General features: G+C 42.1%; 1 protein-coding gene across 2 annotated transcripts in view; it reads right to left on the reverse strand.

Annotated features, from left to right (window-relative positions):
* tat (tyrosine aminotransferase) overlaps positions 1-15790 on the reverse strand; it is a 110277-nt gene that overhangs the window by 32802 nt on the left and 61685 nt on the right. For both annotated transcript variants that reach the window (XM_034175677.1, XM_034175678.1), the window contains 3 exons: positions 9533-9585; positions 8312-8464; positions 8113-8241 (listed from right to left, as the gene is read on the reverse strand). In XM_034175677.1, the coding sequence (XP_034031568.1) occupies positions 8113-8241; positions 8312-8464; positions 9533-9585 (335 nt within the window). The remainder of the gene's footprint in view (positions 1-8112; positions 8242-8311; positions 8465-9532; positions 9586-15790) is intronic.

Here is a 15790-nt window from a genome sequence, read left to right on the forward strand (position 1 = left end):
AGTTTTTACCAAAAAGTTCCATTTTGGTTTCAATGGACCACATGATATTCTCCCAATCCTCTTCTGGATCATCCATATGCTCTCTGGCAAACTTCAGACGGGCCTGGACATGTACTGTCTTAAGCAGGGGGACACGCCTGGCACTGCAGGATTTCAGTCCCTCTCTGCGTAGTGTGTAGCCTTTGTTACTTTGGTCCCAGCTCTCTGCAGGTCATTCATCAGGTCCCTCCGTGTAGTTCTAGGATTTTTGTTCACAGTTCTCATGATCATTTTGACTCCACAGGATGGCATCTTGCGTGGAGCCCCAGATCGAGGGAGATTATCAATGATCTTGTATGTCTTCCATTTTCTTACAGTTGCTCCCACACTTGATTTATTCACACCAACCTGCTTCACTATTGTAGATTCACTCTACAATAATCAAAAATCAACAGACAGGTGCGAGCTTAAATCCTGACGATGGTGGGCGATACGAGTGAGACGGATCTAAAGACACGCGTGATAATAAACAGAAGACAAGGTGTCAAACAACTAAACAGACACCTCAGGGTGAGTGGAAAATAAAACATAATGGAAACAAAGCATAACCGAAGAAGAAGAGAAAGAATAAAACCACAATACGCATCAGACAAATCATAGTACAGACACCAACGTAGACCTCAGAAGTGAAAACTTACAAGGAAATAAGGAGGCAGTCAAAACACAAAATGGCAGTTGGAACTGAACAATGACAAAGACCTAAATCTGGAACTCAGACATAACAGGACACACATGGGGGACAAACCAAATAATCCAACAGACAAATGAAAAGACACATACACTGGCTGGGGACTGAACACAAAGACAGACAAATAACCGACCCGGGCAGGGGACAGATTATACCAGGCACAGAGACAACATAAAAGACAGGCAAGGGCGGGGACACACACACACACACACACACACACACACACACACACACACACACACACACACACACACACACGTACACGCACTCGCACACACACACACGCACACACATGCATGCACACACACACATGCACACACACAGACACACACACGAGGCATGGAAATGAAACAAATGACAGGCAAGGGAGGACACGCACACAGAGACACATACACACACAACAGGCATGGAGACAAAACAAATGACAGGCAAGAGAGGACACACACACACACACACACACACACACACACACACACACACACACACACACACACACACACACACACACACACACACAGACAGACACACAAGGCATGGAGGTGAAATGAATGACAGGCAAGGGAGGACACACACACACACACACACACACACACACACACACACACACACACACACACACACACACACACACACACACACACACACACACACACACACACACACACACACACACACACACACAAGAGGCACGGAGATGAAATGAACAAAAACATCCCGTCGTTGCATTAGGTCACTGGTTAAAGTCAAAGTCTCACAACAAAGAGCAAAACATAAAGCACCAGGAAGCCAAAGACTTGGACCTTCACCCTGCAAACATCTCTGTTGCCATAAGTGACTCCATACCTTCTTCCTAGGCATAAGTGGATCTCAAAGGCTGAGGACCTAGAGGCATAAATGTCACTGCTGAGATCAGTGAATGGCTCCACACGTTCAACACTTTCACCACATGCAGAAATGCTTCTGATAGCTGAGTCCAGGAAGTCATTAAAAGCCTGGATCTTAGTCTTGATGCAGGATAAGCACAAACCCCAACAGTCTGATTCCTCACTCAGCTTCTCAAGTGCAACAATCACAGTATCAAATCAAATCAAATCAATTTTATTTATATAGCGCCAAATCACAACAAACAGTTGCCCCGAGGCGCTATCCATTTATTCTGCAAAGATCACAACATCATCTCCAAAGTCAAGGCCAGTAAAGCGTTCCTCAACAACAAAGACACCTAAGCTGCAGGTTTCCATAACCTGACTCAACACCCAGTCCATCCAACTGGGAAGAACTCAGAGTCTGCTGCCACTGCACTCACAGTGTCTGTGTGAAGGCTGGCTATGATGTCCAGTAAATTTGTGGTAACCCCCCAAATTCCCAGGCTGTCTCAGAGGACAGCTTTATCTACTGAATGGAATGCTTTTTAAAAATCAACATAGGTCATGAAAAAGCACTGCCCATATTCATGCTCATGTTCTACGAGTACATGAAGCCGGATCTGGTCGCTGAGCAGCAAGCAGCGGGAATTGAATCCTATTAAGAACAGTCCTTGCAAGCACCTTCCCCAGCACAGAAAGCAGTCTGAGACCCCTATCATTGTTACCATCCATGTGATCACTTATGAAAGGGTGATTACATGGAAGTTCAGGTCTAGCAGACCAATAAGGAAAGCCACCAAGACACACATGATGCCTCTGAAAGAATTGGAGACTTGTTTAGATGTGAGTGTAGAAACTGGGACATTTGCCTAAGTAGAGGACTGTAAAAACAGGAAAACAGATCAATGTAGGCTTAGGTTTCTCATGTGTCTTCTGGCAAACGAGCTGAAATTTTACATTTTTTTTGGAAGAAAATCCTCCTCATGAAGCTCTACAACTGATGATGTAACAAACAGAAATCACACTGTGCATAGTTTCTCCAACAACAACCACAGAACCCTGTAACTCTGCCAGATTTGCCCCAGATAAGAGAATAATGACAGAGGAATCCTTCAAATGGAATGAAATCCTTCAAAATCGCCCAAAATTTCCTGTATAATTTCCTGTATTGTCAGTTGTGTCTGTAGCATGGCCCAAGCAGAGGGTCGCCACTTTGAGTCTGGTCTGCTTAAGGTTTTTTCTTACCACTGTCACCTGTGTTCTTACTCTGGGGGTTGGTAAGGTTAGACCTTACTTGAGGCAACTTTGTTGTGATTTGGTTGGCTCTCACTGCGGTATTGTATCACTTCCTGTTCCGGAGCACAGCGGTGTTTTTCTGTATCTGTTAGCTGTTTAATCTGCGCAGTTAGATTGATCTAGTTATCTAGATTACGATTTGTTTCCCAGTGTAATCTTTACGTGCCTTAACTAAAACACTCCTTCTGCTGAATCACTTCTAAATTATTTACACATTATTCACTTTGCGTGTTTTTAGGAATCCGCTAGCTTAGCGTAGCTACTAGATCTTAGCCGATTTGGCATGGCGGCTTCTCCTGTCTCTCCCGCACTTTTCTGCTCTGGGTGTGAAATGATTAGTTATTCCTCAGCCTCCTTTAGCAGTAACGGTACTTGTAATAAGTGTAGCTTATTCGTAGCTTTGGAGGCCAGGCTGGGCGAATTGGAGACTCGGCTCCGCACCGTGGAAAATTCTACAGCTAGCCAGGCCCCTGTAGTCAGTGCGGACCAAGGTAGCTTAGCCGCCGTTAGTTACCCCCTGGCAGATCCCGAGCAGCCGGGAAAGCAGGCCGACTGGGTGACTGTGAGGAGGAAGCGTAGTTCTAAACAGAAGCCCCGTGTACACCGCCAACCCGTTCACATCTCTAACCGTTTTTCCCCACTCGACGACACACCCGCCGAGGATCAAACTCTGGTTATTGGCGAGTCTGTTTTGAGAAATGTGAAGTTAGCGACACCAGCAACCATAGTCAATTGTCTTCCGGGGGCCAGAGCAGGCGACATTGAAGGAAATTTGAAACTGCTGGCTAAGGCTAAGCGGAAATTTGGTAAGATTGTAATTCACGTCGGCAGTAATGACACCCGGTTACGCCAATCGGAGGTCACTAAAATTAACATTAAATCGGTGTGTAACTTTGCAAAAACAATGTCGGACTCTGTAGTTTTCTCTGGGCCCCTCCCCAATCAGACAGGGAGTGACATGTTTAGCCGCATGTTCTCCTTGAATTGCTGGCTGTCTGAGTGGTGTCCAAAAAATGAGGTGGGCTTCATAGATAATTGGCAAAGCTTCTGGGGAAAACCTGGTCTTGTTAGGAGAGACGGCATCCATCCCACTTTGGATGGAGCAGCTCTCATTTCTAGAAATCTGGCCAATTTTCTTAAATCCTCCAAACCGTGACTATCCAGGGTTGGGACCAGGAAGCAGAGTTGTAGTCTTACACACCTCTCTGCAGCTTCTCTCCCCCTGCCATCCCCTCATTACCCCATCCCCGTAGAGACGGTGTCTGCTCCCAGACCACCAATAACCAGCAAAAATCTATTTAAGCATAAAAATTCAAAAAGAAAAAATAATATAGCACCTTCAACTGCATCACAGACTAAAACAGTTAAATGTGGTCTATTAAACATTAGGTCTCTCTCTTCTAAGTCCCTGTTAGTAAATGATATAATAATTGATCAACATATTGATTTATTCTGCCTTACAGAAACCTGGTTACAGCAGGATGAATATGTTAGTTTAAATGAGTCAACACCCCCGAGTCACACTAACTGTCAGAATGCTCGTAGCATGGGCCGAGGCGGAGGATTAGCAGCAATCTTCCATTCCAGCTTATTAATTAATCAAAAACCCAGACAGAGCTTTAATTCATTTGAAAGCTTGACTCTTAGTCTTGTCCATCCAAATTGGAAGTCCCAAAAACCAGTTTTATTTGTTATTATCTATCGTCCACCTGGTCGTTACTGTGAGTTTCTCTGTGAATTTTCAGACCTTTTGTCTGACTTAGTGCTTAGCTCAGATAAGATAATTATAGTGGGCGATTTTAACATCCACACAGATGCTGAGAATGACAGCCTCAACACTGCATTTAATCTATTATTAGACTCTATTGGCTTTGCTCAAAAAGTAAATGAGTCCACCCACCACTTTAATCATATCTTAGATCTTGTTCTGACTTATGGTATGGAAATAGAAGACTTAACAGTATTCCCTGAAAACTCCCTTCTGTCTGATCATTTCTTAATAACATTTACATTTACTCTGATGGACTACCCAGCAGTGGGGAATAAGTTTCATTACACTAGAAGTCTTTCAGAAAGCGCTGTAACTAGGTTTAAGGATATGATTCCTTCTTTATGTTCTCTAATGCCATATACCAACACAGTGCAGAGTAGCTACCTAAACTCTGTAAGTGAGATAGAGTATCTCGTCAATAGTTTTACATCCTCATTGAAGACAACTTTGGATGCTGTAGCTCCTCTGAAAAAGAGAGCTTTAAATCAGAAGTGCCTGACTCCGTGGTATAACTCACAAACTCGTAGCTTAAAGCAGATAACCCGTAAGTTGGAGAGGAAATGGCATCTCACTAATTTAGAAGATCTTCACTTAGCCTGGAAAAAGAGTCTGTTGCTCTATAAAAAAGCCCTCCGTAAAGCTAGGACATCTTACTACTCATCACTAATTGAAGAAAATAAGAACAACCCCAGGTTTCTTTTCAGCACTGTATTCCATTAACTTTAACTAGTAATGACTTCATGACTTTCTTTGCTAACAAAATTTTAATTATTAGAGAAAAAATTACTCATAACCATCCCAAAGACGTATCGTTATCTTTGGCTGCTTTCAGTGATGCCGGTATTTGGTTAGACTCTTTCTCTCCGATTGTTCTGTCTGAGTTATTTTCATTAGTTACTTCATCCAAACCATCAACATGTTTATTAGACCCCATTCCTACCAGGCTGCTCAAGGAAGCCCTACCATTAATTAATGCTTCGATCTTAAATATGATCAATCTATCTTTGTTAGTTGGCTATGTACCACAGGCTTTTAAGGTGGCAGTAATTAAACCATTACTTAAAAAGCCATCACTTGACCCAGCTATCTTAGCTAATTATAGGCCAATCTCCAACCTTCCTTTTCTCTCAAAAATTCTTGAAAGGGTAGTTGTAAAACAGCTAACTGATCATCTGCAGAGGAATGGTCTATTTGAAGAGTTTCAGTCAGGTTTTAGAATTCATCATAGTACAGAAACAGCATTAGTGAAGGTTACAAATGATCTTGTTATGGCCTCGGACAGTGGACTCATCTCTGTGCTTGTTCTGTTAGACCTCAGTGCTGCTTTTGATACTGTTGACCATAAAATTTTATTACAGAGATTAGAGCATGCCATAGGTATTAAAGGCACTGCGCTGCGGTGGTTTGAATCATATTTGTCTAATAGATTACAATTTGTTCATGTAAATGGGGAATCTTCTTCACAGACTAAAGTTAATTATGGCGTTCCACAAGGTTCTGTGCTAGGACCAATTTTATTCACTTTATACATGCTTCCCTTAGGCAGTATTATTAGACGGTATTGCTTAAATTTTCATTGTTACGCAGATGATACCCAGCTTTATCTATCCATGAAGCCAGAGGACACACACCAATTAGCTAAACTGCAGGATTGTCTTACAGACATAAAGACATGGATGACCTCTAATTTCCTGCTTTTAAACTCAGATAAAACTGAAGTTATTGTACTTGGCCCCACAAATCTTAGAAACATGGTGTCTAACCAGATCCTTACTCTGGATGGCATTACCCTGACCTCTAGTAATACTGTGAGAAATCTTGGAGTCATTTTTGATCAGGATATGTCATTCAAAGTGCATATTAAACAAATATGTAGGACTGCTTTTTTGCATTTACGCAATATCTCTAAAATCAGAAAGGTCTTGTCTCAGAGTGATGCTGAAAAACTAATTCATGCATTTATTTCCTCTAGGCTGGACTATTGTAATTCATTATTATCAGGTTGTCCTAAAAGTTCCCTAAAAAGCCTTCAGTTAATTCAAAATGCTGCAGCTAGAGTACTGACGGGGACTAGAAGGAGAGAGCATATCTCACCCATATTGGCCTCTCTTCATTGGCTTCCTGTTAATTCTAGAATAGAATTTAAAATTCTTCTTCTTACTTATAAGGTTTTGAATAATCAGGTCCCATCTTATCTTAGGGACCTCGTAGTACCATATCACCCCAATAGAGCGCTTCGCTCTCAGACTGCAGGCTTACTTGTAGTTCCTAGGGTTTGTAAGAGTAGAATGGGAGGCAGAGCCTTCAGCTTTCAGGCTCCTCTCCTGTGGAACCAGCTCCCAATTCAGATCAGGGAGACAGACACCCTCTCTACTTTTAAGATTAGGCTTAAAACTTTCCTTTTTGCTAAAGCTTATAGTTAGGGCTGGATCAGGTGACCCTGAACCATCCCTTAGTTATGCTGCTATAGACTTAGACTGCTGGGGGGTTCCCATGATGCACTGAGTGTTTCTTTCTCTTTTTGCTCTGTATGCACCACTCTGCATTTAATCATTAGTGATTGATCTCTGCTCCCCTCCACAGCATGTCTTTTTCCTGGTTCTCTCCCTCAGCCCCAACCAGTCCCAGCAGAAGACTGCCCCTCCCTGAGCCTGGTTCTGCTGGAGGTTTCTTCCTGTTAAAAGGGAGTTTTTCCTTCCCACTGTAGCCAAGTGCTTGCTCACAGGGGGTCGTTTTGACCGTTGGGGTTTTTCATAATTATTGTATGGCCTTGCCTTACAATATAAAGCGCCTTGGGGCAACTGTTTGTTGTGATTTGGCGCTATATAAAAAAATTGATTGATTGATTGATTGATTGATTGATTGATTTGGCGCTATAGCAATGAAAATAAATTAAATTAAAAATTAAATGGTGATGCAAGCACCAAATTCAGCACAAATACTCCTTAGACATGAACTCCTTTGAAAAAACGGACTGACTACTTGAATTTTCAATACATGGTCAGGTCAATGAAGAATTACACAAGGGTCAAAATTAAAAAAAAAATGTTTCAATCATATTGTAAACTTTACCATATTATTTGTCTGAACATAAGGATTTGAAAAAAGGGATAGTCTGGAACATAAATGATGGAATGTTCTGGAGTTACGGGGTAAAAACAGCAAGAATGGTGACAAAGGTCAGTTTCAATTTGTACAGGGGTCAAAAGTTAAAGTTGTTTCAATTTTGGTAAAACGTGATGCAAATTATTGGATGAGTTAATAGGGTTTTAAAAAGGAATAGTTTGGACCATGTGTCATAACATATGGTAACATACGGTAACATATGTCACATGTCATAGAATCTAATGGATGTCAACACTGTTTGACATTTACTTTGGAGACCAAACATTCAACACAGTCAGAACTACCCCATCACTGTGGTGGTAAACCTGTGCGGTGCCCCGTCTTACCCTGATGAAGCTGATGGTTTTATCGTAGAAGCTTTTAGGCGTGTTCTTCAGGATGCTTTCCAGCGCGCCCTGCACGATGGTGCAGGCGCCCAGAATACGCTGACTCAGCTTCAACAGACCCTGTCGAATCTGTGAACAAGACAAAAAGTGACCAGCTGGAAACTTACCTTCGCACTGACGTCAGCAGGAAATGGCCTACCTCAGGTCCAAAAACATCATTCCTGTCATGGATCAGGATCCAGCCCATCCTCCATCCAGGAACCATCCAGCATTTTGCCAGACCACCACAGGACAGGACGGGAACGTCTCTGCTCACCGACGCCACCGAGTGAAACGTGCAACCTGGAAAAACCTGTCAGGAAACAAAAATAAATATGAGCCAGTCACTTTACAAAGTACATCAAAACTGTTCACACAATTCAGCAGCAGTTCAGGCATTTGTTTTTTATTCTACTCAAAATAATGACAAAGGCATGTTTAGTTCACATTTTATTGACTATGTCTGAGCTTTAGAGGGTGAAAATCATCCATGAATTTTGGTGGCTTTTCTTTGTACTTTGGCAGTTTTGTTTGAGGGTGGGTGTTAAAGGGGAAAAATATAACACATATGAGGCAATTTTCCTACTTCCGGGGACAGCCGTCATCTGTCCTCAGCAGAAACATACCACTTTCTCTGAGATTTTTGCTCAAATTATGCAAACATGGAAAATGCAAGGAAAAAGGGACGATGTGGTGGAAACTGGATGTGTGTTGCCGTTTGTTTTGACCCAGAGCTCAAACATGCCGAGACGGTTTTGCAGGCGAGAGAACAGAGCTACTCTGGTTAGCTGTGTAGGCTAACACTTACTGACACGACCTCTCCCGTTTGCCTCGTCTTCCCTTCTCCACTGGGAAATACACTGGGACTGCTTCGGTGATTGCAGCCAAAAACAACAGTACAGATGGCATCTTTTCCAGTGACATCCATGCATTAAAAAAAAGCAAAACCACATTCTGCACATGTTACATGACTGCAGAAGAAGAGGACTGACGTGTCCTGATCTGTCCCTGATAGAGAAAGTGTGGAGAGTTTTGAAATGGAAAAATGAAATGGAAAAGGCATTGTACTGTTGCACACGCTGTTGCACCTGAAATGCTTCATCTCTTGGCGTCTTCAACACCAAAATGTCTTTTAAGTGTTGTGAGAAGGAATGACAACATTGTGAATTGGGAAATGCTTTTGTGTCCCTACTTTTTTTTGGAATGTGTTGGAGGCCTAAATGCACTAATGGATGAATATTAACAAATGAAATGAAATTGACTAGAAAAAAAAAAAAAAGCACAGCATGAAATATTTTGAGTCAGCTGAACCTCCTCCCACCAAATCAAAGACCAACCCCTCAGGCTACAGGAAACGGCCGCACCGCTTCCTGTTACTCACCATGTTGCTGTAAATCTCATCAGCCAGGATGGGAACGTGGTGTTTGGACGCCACTGTGGGGAAAAGCAGAAGGACAACATTGAAACAAAATTGATCAACTTACACTTAGGCTTCGGAATGTGTGAAACACATAAAAAATGTCTGATGACATTAAAGTGTTGATGACATCAACACTGCCGGTTTCCCTGAATGCTGGGCGGCGCTGTCGGGGTCCGCTCTTTTTGAAAGGACAAATGATTGTTTGTTTTACTGGTGGTTGGCTCTCACTGCGGTATTGTATCACTTCCTGTTCCGGAGCACAGCGGTGTTTTTCTGTATCTGTTAGCTGTTTAATCTGCGCAGTTAGATTGATCTAGTTACCTAGATAACGATTTGTTTCACAGTGTAATCTTCACGTACCTTAACTAAAGCACTCCCTCTGCTGAATCACCTCTAAATTATTTACACATTATTCACTTTGTGTGTTTTTAGGAATCCGCTAGCTTAGCGCAGCTACTAGCTCTTAGCCGATTTAGTATGGCGGCTTCTCCTGTCTCTCCTGCACTTTTCTGCTCTGGGTGTGAAATGTTTAGTTATTCCTCGGCCTCCTTTAGCAGTAACGGTACTTGTAATAAGTGTAGCTTGTTCGTAGCTTTGGAGGCCAGGCTGGGTGAATTGGAGATTCGGCTCTGCACCTTTGAAAATCCTACAGCTAGCCAGGCCCCTGTAGTTGGTGTGGACCAAAGTAGCTTAGCCGCCGTTAGCTGTCCCCCAGCAGATCCCGAGCAGCCGGGAAAGCAGGCCGGCTGGGTGACTGTGAGGAGGAAGCGTAGTCCTAAACAGAAGCCCCGTGTACACCGCCAACCCGTTCATATCGCTAACCGTTTTTCCCCACTCTGCGACACACCCGCCGAGGAACAAACTCTGGTTATTGGCGACTCTGTTTTGAGAAATGTGAAGTTAGCGACACCAGCAACCATAGTCAATTGTCTTCCAGGGGCCAGAGCAGGCGACATTGAAGGAAATTTGAAACTGCTGGCTAAGGCTAAGCGTAAATTTGGTAAGATTGTAATTCACGTCGACAGTAATGACACCCGGTTACACCAATCGGAGGTCACTAAAATTAACACTGAATCTGTGTGTAACTTTGCAAAAACAATGTCGGACTCTGTAGTTTTCTCTGGGCCCCTCCCCAGTCGGACCGGGAGTGACATGTTTAGCCGCATGTTCTCCTTGAATTGCTGGCTGTCTGAGTGGTGTCCAAAAAATGAGGTGGGCTTCATAGATAATTGGCAAAGCTTCTGGGGAAAACCTGGTCTTGTTAGGAGAGACGGCATCCATCCCACTTTGGATGGAGCAGCTCTCATTTCTAGAAATCTGGCCAATTTCATTAAACCCTCCAAACCGTGACTATCCAGGGTTGGGACCAGAAACCAGAGTTGTAGTCTTACACACCTCTCTGCAGCTTCTCTCCCCCTGCCATCCCCCCAATACCCCATCCCCGTAGAGACGGTGCCTGCTCCCAGACCACCAACAACCAGTAAAAATCTATTTAAGCATAAAAATTCAAAAAGAAAAAATAATATAGCACCTTCAACTGCACCACAGACTAAAACAGTTAAATGTGGTCTATTAAACATTAGGTCTCTCTCTTCTAAGTCCCTGTTAGTAAATGATATAATAATTGATCAACATATTGATTTATTCTGCCTTACAGAAACCTGGTTACAGCAGGATGAATATGTTAGTTTAAATGAGTCAACACCCCAGAGTCACACTAACTGTCGTAGCACGGGCCGAGGGGGAGGATTAGCAGCAATCTTCCACTCCAGCTTATTAATTAATCAAAAACCCAGACAGAGCTTTAATTCATTTGAAAGCTTGACTCTTAGTCTTGTCCATCCAAATTGGAAGTCCCAAAAACCAGTTTTATTTGTTATTATCTATCGTCCACCTGGTCGTTACTGTGAGTTTCTCTGTGAATTTTCAGACCTTTTGTCTGACTTAGTGCTTAGCTCAGATAAGATAATTACAGTGGGCGATTTTAACATCCACATAGATGCTGAGAATGACAGCCTCAACACAGCATTTAATCTATTATTAGACTCAATTGGCTTCGCTCAAAATGTAAATGAGTCCACCCACCACTTTAACCATACTTTAGATCTTGTTCTGACTTATGGTATGGAAATTGAAGACTTAACAGTATTCCCTGAAAACCCCCTTCTGTCTGATCATTTCTTAATAACATTTACATTTACTTTAATGGACTACCCAGCTGTGGGGAATAAGTCTCATTACAGTAGAAGTCTTTCGGAAAGCGCTGTAACTAGGTTTAAGGATATGATTCCTTCTTTGTTATGTTCTCCAATGCCATATACCAAGACAGGGCAGAGTAGCTACCTAAACTCTGTGAGTGAGATAGATTATCTCGTCAATAGTTTTACATCCTCATTGAGCACAACTTTGGATGCTGTAGCTCCTCTGAAAAAGAGAGCCTTAAATCAGAAGTGCCTGACTCCGTGGTATAACTCACAAACTCGTACCTTAAAGCAGATAACCCGTAAGTTGGAGAGGAAATGGCGTCTCACTAATTTAGAAGATCTTCACTTAGCCTGGAAAAAGAGTCTGTTGCTCTGTAAAAAAGCCCTCCGTAAAGCTAGGACATCTTACTACTCATCACTAATTGAAGAAAATAAGAACAACCCCAGGTTTCTTTTCAGCACTGTAGCCATGCTGACAAAGAGTCAGAGCTCTATTGAGCCGAGTATTCCTTTAACTTTAACTAGTAATGACTTCATGACTTTCTTTGCTAATAAAATTTTAACTATTAGAGAAAAAAAATACTCATAACCATCCCAAAGATATATCATTATCTTTGGCTGATTTCAGTAATGCTGGTATTTGGTTAGACTCTTTCTCTCCGATTGTTCTGTCTGAGTTACTTTCATTAGTTACTTCCTCCAAACCATCAACATGTCTATTAGACCCCATTCCTACCAGGCTGCTCAAGGAAGCCCTACCATTATTTAATGCTTCTATCTTAAATATGATCAATCTATCTTTATTAGTTGGCTATGTACCACAGGCTTTTAAGGTGGCAGTAATTAAACCATTACTTAAAAAGCCATCACTTGACCCAGCTATCTTATCTAATTATAGGCCAATCTCCAACCTTCCTTTTCTCTCAAAAATTCTTGAAAGGGTAGTTGTAAAACAGCTAACGGATCATCTGCAGAGGAATGGTCTATTTGAAGAGTTTCAGTCAGGTTTTAGAATTCATCATAGTACAGAAACAGCATTAGTGAAGGTTACAAATGATCTTCTTATGGCATCAGACAGTGGACTCATCTCTGTGCTTGTTCTGTTAGACCTCAGTGCTGCTTTTGATACTGTTGACCATAAAATTTTATTACCGAGATTAGAGCATGCCATAGGTATTAAAGGCACTGCGCTGCGGTGGTTTGAATCATATTTGTCTAATAGATTACAATTTGTTCATGTAAATGGGGAGTCTTCTTCACAGACTAAGGTTAAGTATGGAGTTCCACAAGGTTCTGTGCTAGGACCAATTTTATTCACTTTATACATGCTTCCCTTAGGCAGTATTATTAGAAAGCATTGCTTAAATTTTCATTGTTACACAGATGATACCCAGCTTTATCTATCCATGAAACCAGAGGACACACACCAATTAGCTAAACTGCAGGATTGTCTTACAGACATAAGGACATGGATGACCTCTAATTTCCTGCTTTTAAATTCAGATAAAACTGAAGTTATTGTACTTGGCCCCACAAATCTTAGAAACATGGTGTCTAACCAGATCCTTACTCTGGATGGCATTACCCTGACCTCTAGTAATACTGTGAGAAATCTTGGAGTCATTTTTGATCAGGATATGTCATTCAAAGCGCATATTAAACAAATATGTAGGACTGCTTTTTTGCATTTGTGCAATATCTCTAAAATTAGAAAGGTCTTGTCTCAGAGTGATGCTGAAAAACTAATTCATGCATTTATTTCCTCTAGGCTGGACTATTGTAATTCATTATTATCAGGTTGTCCTAAAGGTTCCCTGAAAAGCCTTTAGTTAATTCAAAATGCTGCAGCTAGAGTACTGACCCTGAACCATCCCTTAGTTATGCTGCTATAGACTTAGACTGCTGGGGGGTTCCCATGATGCACTGTTTCTTTCTCTTTTTGCTCTGTATGCACCACTCTGCATTTAATCATTAGTGATCGATCTCTGCTCCCCTCCACAGCATGTCTTTTTCCTGGTTCTCTCCCTCAGCCCCAACCAGTCCCAGCAGAAGACTGCCCCTCCTTGAGCCTGGTTCTGCTGGAGGTTCTTCCTGTTAAAAGGGAGTTTTTCCTTCCCACTGTCGCCAAGTGCTTGCTCACAGGGGGTCGTTTTGACCGTTGGGGTTTTACATAATTATTGTATGGCCTTGCCTTACAATATAAAGCGCCTTGGGGCAACTGTTTGTTGTGATTTGGCGCTATATAAATAAAATTGATTTGATTTGATTTGACTTTATCTTCACTACATCAGTGTGCTGATCTACGAGTCTGTCTGCACTAATCTTTTGAAAGAAGTTTTTGAAAATAAACCTGTAACTAGCTGTCTTGATGATGACCACCATCACCAAGCATGGAATGCACCCAGAGGAGGCCACAGCCCAACCCATCACTCAGCTGCAGCACCCAAGCGATGTGTACAAACTCAGATGAGTCACAGGCATAGTTCACTACCTCAGCAGGTTTCTGTTTCTCCCTCTTGTTACGATCAGAGCTAAATCAGAGTCAAACAGAACCCCAGGTGCAGACAACCACGACACAGGAGGATATGTTACAAAAAGTCCAAGGGGCTTTAATTATCCAACAGAATGAGCAAAAATCAAACAAGCAAGTGCAGGCATTTGAGAACAGCAAAAAGTCCAACACAAAACATAAAGGGGGGAACAACCAGGAGGTGCGGCGGCGAAGACAGAACTAATGAGAGCTGGAGAACCGTGGGTGTGATAAACCAAACGGGGTACTTACAGTACAGACAGGCCATGAGAACAGAACGTTATGTTATGTTACATTACGTTACATTACATTATGTTACGTTACATTACATTATGTTACATTACGTTACTGTCAGTTTCACCCTGTAACAGAAATCACAGACAACCTGATATCAAAGAAACACACCAGAAGTCACTGTTTCTCTTTGGGTGTTGGGTCACGAGGAGAGAGAGAGTGAGTATATCGCTCGAGCAACAGATTCACTCATTCCTTCTCTCCTTCCCTCTCTCTTCTGAGTGACACTCTACCTCACTTTTTATTCATTCAAACAAACAAGGATGTCGTCACCATGGTTACACAGCAGAAACAATCAGCACAGTCTCTCCCGGGAACAAGGACAGTTTCAATCTTTAGTTAAGTGTCAACATCAGCAAAATAAGATGACAAACACCACGTGCGAATGTACGTGCTCTGACTAAACAAAACAAAAACCTCAGATATCCTCATGTATCTGAACACTGCGTATTGAAAAACAGACACTTTGCATTAATCACGCCATGAGAAAACAATTCCTTTAGACATTTAAGTGATAACAAAATAAGGCATATTCACAATTTTTCCAGCATTTACATTATGTTAAGTTATGTTAAGTTACATTAATGGATCAGCAAAACAACAAGCAGACAGGTGTGATTTACAAGCAAAAGAACAGATTAACAGCAGGTGAACAATAAGTGAAGATGGAAATGATGCGACATGAGAAGAAATAAGGAACGCCACAGGGGAGCACAAAGACCCAGACCACATGCACGCACACAGACAGACACACACACACACACACACACACGTAGACCAAATCAAAAGGGGGGAGTGGGCACCAGACAAAAACAGTATAAAGATGAAGACAGGACTGGAACATGAATTTGAAAACAAAAGACACAGACAGGGCCAGAGAAACGCCCACAACACATCATCTCTGATGTCATCAAGCTGGATCTAAAAATGGAAGTAATGTGAACTTGGGATGAGCACAGGAGACCTTTTTTCCACAAAATTAAAGTAAGAACTAATGGACTAATAACTTGTGTTCCTTGCTGTGTCTGTCGCCAAATAAAAGATCCCTTCACACATTGCTTCACTCTCAGACTGCAGGCTTACTTGTAGTTCCTAGGGTTTGTAAGAGTAGAATGGGAGGCAGAGCCTTCAGCTTTCAGGCTCCTCTCCTGTGGAACCAGCTCCCAATTCAGATCAGGGAGACAGACACCC

The sequence above is a fragment of the Thalassophryne amazonica genome, chromosome 8 (assembly GCF_902500255.1).
Source record: "Thalassophryne amazonica chromosome 8, fThaAma1.1, whole genome shotgun sequence".
NCBI lineage: Eukaryota > Metazoa > Chordata > Actinopteri > Batrachoidiformes > Batrachoididae > Thalassophryne > Thalassophryne amazonica.